General features: G+C 32.5%; 1 protein-coding gene across 1 annotated transcript; it reads right to left on the reverse strand.

Moving 5' to 3' along the window:
* Positions 1-4,019: 4,019 nt before the first annotated feature.
* Positions 4,020-10,430, reverse strand: LOC126717384 (probable aldo-keto reductase 1). Its single transcript, XM_050419068.1, has 7 exons — positions 10,278-10,430; positions 8,222-8,389; positions 7,819-8,022; positions 7,517-7,689; positions 7,050-7,146; positions 5,427-5,580; positions 4,020-4,398 (listed from the first exon to the last, which is right to left on the reverse strand). Exons 1-7 carry the CDS (start codon positions 10,335-10,337, stop codon positions 4,220-4,222), a joined length of 1,035 nt encoding a protein of 344 aa, XP_050275025.1. The 5' UTR covers positions 10,338-10,430; the 3' UTR covers positions 4,020-4,219.
* Positions 10,431-11,510: the final 1,080 nt, after the last annotated feature.

An 11,510-nucleotide genomic window follows, 5' to 3' on the forward strand; every position in this document is an offset into this window, starting at 1 on the left:
TTAAATTTTTTTTTTTTAAAAAAACCTTTAAAAAATATGTTGTGTTCACAAGTTGTGTCAAAATATTGACACCTCCTAAACATTAAAATTCAGACCACTAATCATGCATTTGAGACAAAGTTATTGCTGCCTTTGTTTGTTTGTTTGTTTTTTTTTTTTTTTTTTGGGTAAATAGTGTTGCATTAAAAGGCCAAACAAGACGGGTACTAGACTCCGTAGAATTGTCCATTACAAAAACACCCCCAATAGAGTCTGGGGGATAAAAAGATAACAAAATCATCATCTTGAGTTCGCCCCAAGCTAGCCAAAGCATCAGCACTTCTGTTAGCTTCTCTAAACGCATGATGGACTTAGGCATTATGTAAGCTCCGCAGCAGCAACCTGCGGTTATTAACCAAAGCCCACAACTTAGGGTGAATTTTTGAAGAGGATGACAAAAAGGACACTACCACTTTAGCGTCTAGCACAACAATCACATGAGACAGATTCAAAGAACAAGTAGCAGCTCCAATGTTCCGGTCAAAACCTCTTATCCATGCTCTGTTAGAATCCCTAATGATTCCGCCACCTACTGCGCTCCCTGGATTGCTGCCTTTGTTTCATCGTCCATTATGTCATGAATATGTTCATGTTCTCATTTTTCCCTAGTAGATTGAAAAGGTTTTGGGACATATATGGTTTCTCCTTGTCAGCCTCTCTTCGTCATTGATTATGTCATGCCACTAATGGCACTATTCTGCCATTAGAGATTACACCACTAGTGGCTGGTGCTGACTACAATTTGAATCTTATATGCTAATACAGCACACCGATGATATATATTTGATACATATTAGTACATGTTCTTGATCTACCTTTTTTTTTAGAAATATGATCTTGATCTACTTATTATGAAAAGATTCCCAGCACGATTAAGTGACTAATAATAAAACTCAAACCAATTGTTTTTTCACTCTCTATTTGTTTTGGTGATAATGTTTTCAAGAAAATTAGTCATTTTTAAAAAAATATTTTCTATAAAACTGTCTTATTTTTTTTTATGTTTGGTAGGAACTTTAAATGAGTTGAAAAATAATTTTCTAATTTCCCTTATTTAGTTTGTCGTGAGATAGAGTTATTTCCCAAAAAATATTTAGTAGAAAACAATCTTAAAAATAAGCCATATTTTTTCTATTGACCAATTATAGTTTTTCATTGACTCATTTTTTCTGATACTACCAATCACTAAAAAACATGTAAAACTATCTTTATACAAGTTTAATTTTTTGTGTAAATTCCAAATTTGTAGTGTGTTTCCAATTTAAGCCTCATAAAATAGCCCAAAAATGAAACCTATTTGGAATTTTTCCTTTTTGTTCATAGAATTATTTGGAATGACAAGAAATATTAATGATTTATCTGCAAGCCAAACAACAACAAAAATGTTTTCTAACTTATTTTTAGAATCACAAGAACACAGAAAAACAAGTCTATTTTCCCAAAAAAAAATGTTTTTCATAATACAAACGAATCGTAAAGTGAGTGTCTCTACTCATGGCCATCATGACTAATGCATATGCATTTTTAGTAGCTTCGGTGAATAAAAAAAAAAAATCTAGGCATCATACTACAAGTAGTGAGCATTTGCAGCTTTGTTATTTAAATGACTACTTTTATTAAATTTTCTTCATTATCATTTTATTGTGGAATTCTTCCTTTTTTGTGTTTAGATTCATAGCACATTTCTTGGTTTTTAGGCATTATTTTGTAATCACAAACTTGTAAAATCATGGGATCTCAATCAAGTAGATTTTTTCTTTTTCTTTTTTTGGGGTTGGGCTTGTATCCAATGGTCAATTCTACTGGACACACTATCATACGGACGCGTATCTGTATCCTAGTGTGTCTAGTAGAACTGGCCACTAGACACAAGCCTCATCATTTCTTTCTTTTTTCCTAGAAAGCTTGTTGTAAGATGCAAGCGGGTGTATAAGATCAAAATTCTCTTTGATGATTCTGTTAAGTGCTATTAGGCCCACCTTGTTGCTAAATAGTTCTCAAGAATATGACTTGACTTTGAGGAGACTTTTGCCCTACTTGCACACTTCTACTCTATCGCACTTGCATCTCGATAATAATGTTTCCTTGTGTAGTATTTAGGGGTTGTTTAGATTGAGGGAGGAGAGAGGAGGAGTAAAGGAGAGTAGAACAGAGTTCGCTAAAAATAAACTAATTTTGGCCTAATTCTATTATTCTCTACTCTACTTCCTCCCCCTCCCCCTCAATCCAAACGGACCATTAGTCTTTAGTAGCTAGGGTTTTGTTAGGTTGAACCAACTCTAAATCATTTGATTGTATTTTATGCAAACAACACAAAAAAAAACCATGCCTTACCATTTAATACAAGTGAGTCTTTTCTTTTGCTCTTTTTTACTTCATTCATTTTGATGTGTTGGGTCCATCACTTATTCCTACAATGGGGTAGAAAGGTCACATTACTCTGACATTTCTTTTCACATTTTGCCCCGACACATCTTAGTTTAAGAGTCTGGCCAAGCAAAACTTCACTGTTTCAAGATTATGCTACATTCATCCTCCCAGCTTCTGTTCCTAACTCCTTTAAAGGAGAAACATCTCTTTTTGCCATTCATTCTACCATCAATTGTATACCTTCACCTTCAAGATTTCGGGTGTATGCTTCATTCTCTTTTAACCAAGTGAGCACACTAATGACAAATGCACTCTCAACTATTTTACGTTCTAGGTTATGGTCTTAAACAAAAGGGTTATCATCATATCAATACTACAATCCTACCACGAACTGAGTCAGAGTCTCCCATCATGTTGTCATTTGTTGGTTCTATTGAGCGCAACCAGACGACGTTGTAGCTAACAAGTTCACACAAGAGCACACCATTGACTACCTAGGAGACATTTGGCCCTTTTGTATACCTCTCCTCACTTTGCATTATCATTGTAGTCATTGCCTCTAAAGATTGACAATTTCTTCAGATGGACATGAAGAATGTCTTTCTCAACAAAAAATTAACTCAAAAAAAAGGTTTAGATGATGCATCCTCTGGCTTGCCTCATTCTTCTATTAAGTGTATACTTCATTGTATCTTGTAAAGATCGAACATGGTTTACAAAATTCAGCATCCTTATAAGGGAAGTTTATTAGGTACTTCCAAAGTATCATAAATACGTATTCCCTCCTCTCAAATGAATAGTGAGTCTCACCATGAATTTAATTAGTGGAACCCACCATTCATGTGAGAGGAAGGAGTATGCATTTATGGTACTTCGAGAGTACATAATAATTTCCCCCTTATAAGACATCTTGGTTACTTTATCAATTAATATGACGCAATGTTATTTATTAGATGAATTGACCACGATACCACGCAATGTTACTTACCTTATGTTGATGATACGGAGATAAAGTTCTCAATCAACTTTTAATTATGTACTATCACTATGTATGTGACAACATTTGACAAGGATGCTATATGTGCGTGAGAGTGTGAGATAGAGGAACAAACTAGAATAAAATCTAATTAAAAAAAGTCAAATTATATTTAAAACCCTATATATATATATATATATATATATTTTTTTTTTTTTTTTTTTTTTTTTTTGAGGGGATAAAACCCTATATTTAGAGGTGGTTTAATATTGTAAGTTGAAATTTACGACTGTTACAAATGAAACCATATAGTTTCATTAATTTCAAATTGAACCTGAACTTCTAAAATTATATCATTACCATATAGTTTCATTAGTTTCAAATATTTAACCCTGCACTTTTAAAATCATATCAATTTAAACCCCCTAATCAAACCTAAAAAGTTCAATGTTTAAAAATGATATGATTTTAAAAGTTCAGGGTTCAATTTGAAACTAGCAAAATTATAATGTTTAATTTGTAACAATCTTAAAAATAAAATAAAAAAATTGAAAGCCATAAACTTCAAGATTTAATTTGTAACCGCTCCTAAAGAATATGGTCAAGCAAGTAATTTACCTTAAAACAAAGTGAGGAACAAATATATATCCAACAGAACATGACAAAAAGAAACTACATTGGTTATCATTCTCAAAAAGTTCACAAAATAGTGTTGCTAATTTTGTGGTGTGAATGACATAGCTAGTTTTTAACATAAATCTGGCCATACATTTCACAAAAACATAGCATTATTCAGGCAAAATGGACAATATCAATGAAAGTGTAAATAGAGAATTAGTTTTGTGGAGGAGTGTTAGCAAACTTCCATAGAAAATGATCCATGCTTTGATAGCTTCTACCACCAGCTACTTCTTCGATTGGTACAGCATCAGTTATCTCCTTCAGGTCATCTTCTGTAAGTTCCACGTTCAAAGAGCCAATATTGTCATCTAAGTTCTTGATCTTAGTTGTCCCTGTTAAAGTTCAAGGAAAATGAACATTGAGAAATAGCAGGTGAAAGTCTCAACTTGCCTCAACTTTTAAAATCTAGCAAACAGTTCCAAAGGGCTCTGACACAAAAGCAACTGTTTATACTAAATAAATATGATTGAAAATAAGAACATTAGTGAACTTTCCAGCTTAAAGAGAAAAGAAGATAGATACACACAATCATCCTTAATTATCAAATTTCAAGTTTCCTGCCCATGGGAGGTACATAAGGGTGCACTGGATAATAAAATTCCACTCTGCTTCAACATCTTCATTCATGTAACACTTCCAATGAAAAGTAAATAACTCAGCTAAACCTTGATTAATGTCATTAGATTTTTTCTTAATCCAGTTCCCTATATATTCAGCATACCTGCATATATTTTTTAGCAACTTTAATATCAAAAACACATAATTGACTCATGATTTTATTATTCCTCAAAATCAAACTACCACTCCTGCAAAAAGTCAGTAACTTGCCAGCTGTATGGCCAATTCCTTCAAGACATTGTGATCACAAACCGTAACCCATTATAAAATCTGATTTAGTTATGACCACAGCCTAGGACTATGTTTATGAATATGTTAACAGGAAATTAAAATCTCTGAGTTTTTCTAAGGCTGTTATGACATTATAGCAGGCAATATCTATGTAATTTCCTGCCATGAAGTGGGTTGTTATCCATTTATATGCTAAACTTTGAAACTTGAGGCAGGAAATCCTTATGTAACTTAGATTGGGATAATTCTGATATATTTCCTTAACTTCTATATCAACTTTGTCCACTATAAGATGCAGGAAATATAAATTCTACTTGTTTCAGCTTAAGTGGGGAAAAGCGCACACTTGGAGTCAAGTTAATTTCAATTTGAAGCACACAAAAGATAATAATACATAACAAGAAATAGAATCTTCAGCCGCATTTCTTTCTCGTTTTGAAAACTTAAATACATAGCACATTTTTTACAAGTAATTAATCAGGAAAAAAACCAAAAAATTAAAGCCAATTACCAGGTATGGGTGCAATGTCATCTCCTTGTCTGAAAACCCATGCAAGTGCTAGCTGAGCAGGAGTGCATTGGTGCTTTCTAGCAAGTCTTTCTATTCGACTATAAATGGTCTTGTTCTTGTCCAAATTTTCTCCATGGAACCGAGGGTGCAAGGCCTTATAGAAAATAAAAATAATAAAAATAAAGAAGCTGGTTGTCAGTTTCATTTGAAGAATTTTTATTGTTATTATTACTATTTTATTAAGGAGAAAGCACAAGTTCTTGAAATCCTTTCTATAAGATGGTTCTTATAGTACAACAACAAAGCCTTAATTCTGAAACTTTTGGGGTTGGCTAGATTTTGAACAAAGTAATAATGCAGAAAGTGCGAAGAATAGTTTATTTTAATGTAGTCTTATGAATTTTGAGTCAATTGTACTTTTATTGGACAATTGGATTTTATTTTAGGTCTTATTAGTGAATTAGGTTATTAGTAGTTTATTTAAATTTCCTTAAGTCAAGAGTATTTTTGTTATTCAATACGTGACTCTCCTAAGTTGTTGCTGCATCCATTTTGGTTTTGTCCCGTATCAACTAATTGGAGTCAGCCATATGTATTCTTCTTCTCCATTATTCTATCCAATATAAAAATCACACTTTGTCACCTCCTTAATCAATATATCTTTTCTTACTACTACAAATGTTATTTTAAGTCTTCTGCTATTTTCTTTTGTGGATATATTTGAGATGATTTAGTTTACAAAAGAGATAGAGGGAACAAAAAGATGGATATATTGACAAAGTACCCATTTGTTTCTTCCATACCTTTGCATAATTTCTCATCAATACAATTGATTTACTTATAGAAAAATGAAGGGAAAATAACTAATTTGGTTCCTGAAGCTTACAAGAAGTTCTATCTGCTCCCTAACATTAGGGAGGTCAACAAGTTGAGTCAGTTTGGGTTTGGTATCAACCTGAACCTGCTACCTGACTAACTCCTTTTTGGGTTGGGAACATTCCTGCATGTTGTTTACTAGATTATTGGTTGAAGTGGATAACACCCCAGTTTTGGGTGAGCGGTTGGGGTTGTTTGGTGGGGAAGTAGACAAGCAGAAATGAGTGGAGAGGGTCAGTGATGAGCGGTAATGAGTAGATGACAGGACACAACCAAGTAATAACTAATGCCAACAGATGATGTGGCACGACTTAGTGATGATTTGGAAATTGGAAACATATACAGACCTTTTTGTTCTTTTCACTTTTCTGTGAATAGTTATTACTCTTCTACCTCATCTTCCTATCATTCTAGGTGGACTTCTGATTGGCAAATCATCATCTAAGTCATGTCAGGTCAGCTATTTAACATGACATGTCATCTATTGTATTTGTGAGGCAGATAGAAAAGCTTAATAGCAAAATGTTAGTCAGTAACTGGTTTGCAAATTTTCAAATATTAGAGACGAAATTGGAACTTCTTGTAAACTGCAAGAGCTAAAATAGGTGTTTTCCCTAGTAGGAATTTTTCACTCGATAAACTTGAAGTATGCATTACTCAAAAAGAGAACTACTATTGCCTGAATAATTGTGCAGAAAATTTGAGAGTCCACAAATAAATGAGAACAAATATCAGTGAAATATGTACCAGGCGGCTATTTGCATCCAAATTTTCCACAACTCCTTTGCCAGCGAAAAAACCACGGCCAAGAGGACTGTATGGAACTATACCAATGCCAAGCTCCCTACATGAACAAAGGCATCAACAGAGCATTCTCATGCTTTTGGATAAGATAATTACATATAATGAAATCAAAGCTACACAAAAGGGATACAACCCAATTAAATTTTCCTTATAGTAACAGTCTTTCAAAGAAGATAATTCTTTGAAACCTAAGGGGAAAAAAAAAAAAAAAAAGAGATACTTAGGACTCATTGAATCTATTCCCTTAACTAATATTTACAGTCACAATGAGCAATGAACAAGCAGCTCTAAATTTGTAGCTCTAAATTTAACTCCCACATCTAGAACAAATGAACATGTGTAATCTTCTTATATGTGGAAGCACTCATGAGACCAAAATTATAAAAACATCATCTGTGAACTGAATAAACCTGCAAAGTGGAATTATCTCCTCCTCGATATCACGACTCCAGAGAGACCACTCCATTTGTACAGCTGTGATGGGATGCACAGCATGTGCCCTCCTTATCGTGTCTGGGCTGGCTTCAGATAGACCAATATATTTGACTTTTCCTTCATCTACCAGTTTCTTAAGTTCACCAACCTATTCCAATAAGATGTATTAAATCATATTTGCAGAGAATTTAATAATTTCAAATTACAAACAAACAAGCAAGAATTTTAAAATCACCCATTGCAGGCATCTAGTTGAAAGAGCAAGAGAATCACTTACAGTTTCTTCTATGGGTACTTTTGTGTCTACCCGATGCTGATAATACAGATCAATATATTGCACATCAAGACGCTGTAAGCTGACCTCACAGCTTGAGCGAACATACTCAGGGCTTCCATTCACTTGCATCTGAGGAAATCCTGATCTTTGGATGCCAAATTTGGTGGCTATTTGAATTTTCTCTCTCGGCAACTGTTTCAAGGCCTGAAAGATATAAACTTCATTCGGTTAAATAGAACAGAACTTTAATGTGGTCCTTGACTATTAATCAATTCACTAACAGATAATATAGAAAGTAGTAACAAAATTTTCTCATCTGTGACCATCTTCAGATTTACTACCAGATAGGAACAAAAACATTTGACTTCTTGAGCTAGTAAAAGTAAATATTAGTGTCTTTTACCTTTCCAATAAGAATTTCATTAGAATGGGGTCCATAAGCATCAGATGTATCAAAGAAAGTGATTCCCTTACTGTAAGCATACTTTATTATTGAGACTCCATCCTCCTCGGAGAGAGGAGAATTATAGGCTCCAGTCAGGGACATACATCCAAACCCCAACTTTGAGACCTAGGGGAGAAAAAGAGTTCAGAATTACAAAAAATTGAGAAACAAAAATTTAAGAATAAATGTAGTAGAATGATAATAGAGCATGTTGGAATATTCATGTGTGAGTATTGTGGTTAGTTAGGTTGTGAGTTTCCACATTGGATAATAATGACAAGAGTGAATGGTTCATATGACATTATTAGGCTCAAATTCATAGGCTGAAGCTTTTGGGTCAATTGATGTCCCTATATGTTATATTAACTCCTCAACTAGAATCTCCCCAAGTTGTTATGTCCCCAACAAAGCGCAACAAAATATTTTAGTACAAAAACTATTCCTTAAAAACTTAGAACCTTTACATCTTGAACATTGGGAAAGATTAACCAGAGGATTTCATTGTTATAGGTTATTTATGCAGGTTCAACCTTATGTTGGGACTCTTGACAGAAGAAAGAAATGGGACTACTAAGGTTTAAAGACTCCATACTTTCTATCAACTTTAATTTCTCCAAAGCCTCCCACATGACAACATATGAAGCACAAGATTGAAGGACTTTAAAACATGCAAATCTTAAGTGCTGAAAATGGAAAAGATGAAGGAGCATAAGTTTGTTAATTCCAGAAACTCTCCATGACCATAGTCTCAATTATATAGTGTAAGATCATTACCCAACAAATACGTATTAAAATGACACTTAACTTCAGAATCTCCCCACCCAATCAAATTGGAGTATGTGTATCATATATATGTTCTCAGTATACTAGGCAAAAGAATAGTAACTAATCTTTAAGAGATGGCATCTCTAGTGTTAACGCAAATCTCATGTCTTCACAAGAAAACAACAAATCCCTGTGGACTTCAAATTTATCTTAATTGTTTCAAATTTATCTTAATTGCTGACTTGGTTATGAGGTAATACAAATGGCTGCTTTAGTGTAGTGTCATAACAGAGTTCCAAGGGCATCATAACCTCAAAACACAATTGAATTATGAGAGTCTCAAGGGATCATAACCTCAAAACACAATTCAATCATAACTAGTATAATCAAATTGCTCTAAACTCTTGCTTTGTCATTAGTGTTTAAACTTGCAGCCACAATAGTTATTCATTATTCCAAATCTTAAAGATTATCTCCTATTAAATCATAAAACTATGTGGTTAAATGATTAAATTTGTCATATCCTAATAGCTTAAACTTTTGAGACTATCTATAATTTAGCATGGTATCGGGGCATGAAATCCTGAGTTCGATCTTTGTCTCCTCCATTCTACCTCCCATTTAAAATCCCAACTCACTAGTAAGGGGGAGAGTTAAAAGTATGTGGTTAAATGACTACAAAACCGAAGCCATTAACTGCTTATGACTGGAATATAGAATTGTGTTTCTTAGGGATGACTTTCAATTCCTTCTGTGGTAGTAAGTTCTCGTTGAAGGGCGTCAAATGAATATAGAAAACATCATTTTTGCAGCAACATCTCAAGATAGGTACAGTTTAACATTTCTCTACAAACTTATTCTCAATTTATAGCATGTGACTAAACTAAACAGCTACTTAGAAGTCGTTTCAAATTTATGATGCACTGTTCCTTGTCTCTAACTAACACACTAGTTAACTTTGTCCCCACCATACTTTCAACATACAGGGTACTATATGCAAGATGATTATTTTCATAATGGTAACACTTCACAGCTTATGAGCACAAAAAGGTAACTTGGCAACACCCATCATCGGTTTTCAACTATTCATGATTTGAGTTTGAGACTCAAACTTAATAGTCAATGAGTACTGAGTTACTGTGGATGGGTTTTCAAAGAAATGTGACTTGAACAAATACAAATTGGAAGTTTCTTGATAAAGATTAAAAAAAACTAAAATGGGTATTCAAGATTTAGCCTTGAGATTTACCTCAAGGCCTTGATTGCCCAGTTTCAGCCTTGGAATTTGGACTTTGTTCCCTTCCGCCATCTTCCAAATTTTGTGTTTTTCTTTTCAATGTCTGTATGTATATGTTGCTTATTCTTTTGATTTTCTCATTGAAGTGTTAAATATAGTAAAACCTAATTTTGACCCCAAAAAAAAAAAAAAAAACAAAGAAAGTAAAACACTAATGATAGTTACATACCGATGTAAGGTACATATAATGCCACCTCAAATAATATAGGATTTCAGATAAAATCTGTGTTGAATATATCTTCATAACCATAAATATTTATTTTATCTAATAATAATAATTTGTCGTATAAAACTTATAAAAATATTTTAAATTTAACATTTTTCACTAAGCTTAATTTCACTATTTTACGATTATAATTAAAATCGTGATACAATCTTAAAAGAGTAAGCACAATTTAAAAGAAAAGTTTCAAAACTTGAGTTACTGATAGCTACTTCAAAGAATTCTAAAGTTTCTAACCAAATGGATCATGTGGTTAAAAAGTTGAGTTTTTTACTTTTTATTTTAAAGAAAACCGTAGGGGTTGAATTGAGAGTAAGAAATGGGCAAATTTTTAGGTGCATTAACGGCCCCGGTTATTCACTGCAGATATATTTATTTATTTATTGATAATTTTCAGTGTGCATTTATTAATTGATTATTTCAAAAAAAGAAAATTATAATACTATTATGAAAAATATAAAAAGTTGTAAAAAATTATTTATTTTTATCTTTTTCCGCAAAATACATTTAAAAATATTTTCTCAATCAATGTGGTCCAACGTTAGTTAACTTTTCTGTTTTAAATTAAGCATTAATTATCTGAGACTGCCCATACACACCTGTGAGCCTTGCCATATGTCAAAAACAGCTATCAAATTTTGTTTAGTCAGTTATTCCTATTAACATGTAACTCATACATATATATATATATATATATATATATATATATATATAGATACATTTAAAATTAAACACAATTTTTATTATAAAAATATAAATAATTAGTCAAATTATTAAAAAAGAATGGCATTTAAGTTGTAACATATGCATACATATAGATACATTTAAAATTATACACAATTTTTATCATAAAAATATAAATAATTAGTCAAATTATTTATTAAAAAAAAAGTAAATGTAATTAGTCACATATTAAAATTCTTACCTAAATTTAATACTACTTATGATAACTTTTTTTTCTA

The sequence above is a fragment of the Quercus robur genome, chromosome 3 (genome assembly GCF_932294415.1).
Source record: "Quercus robur chromosome 3, dhQueRobu3.1, whole genome shotgun sequence".
Taxonomy (NCBI): domain Eukaryota; kingdom Viridiplantae; phylum Streptophyta; class Magnoliopsida; order Fagales; family Fagaceae; genus Quercus; species Quercus robur.

Excerpts from the sequence above, each read along its gene's own strand:
- LOC126717384 (XM_050419068.1), bottom strand. The coding sequence starts at position 10,337 with ATGGCGGAAGGGAACAAAGTCCAAATTCCAAGGCTGAAACTGGGCAAT. Across the intron at positions 7,690-7,818 it reads AAGTACCCATAGAAGAAACT|GTTGGTGAACTTAAGAAACT; the intron begins GTAAGTGATTCT and ends TTATTGGAATAG. Across the intron at positions 4,399-5,426 it reads TGACATTGCACCCATACCTG|GGACAACTAAGATCAAGAAC; the intron begins GTAATTGGCTTT and ends GAACTTTAACAG.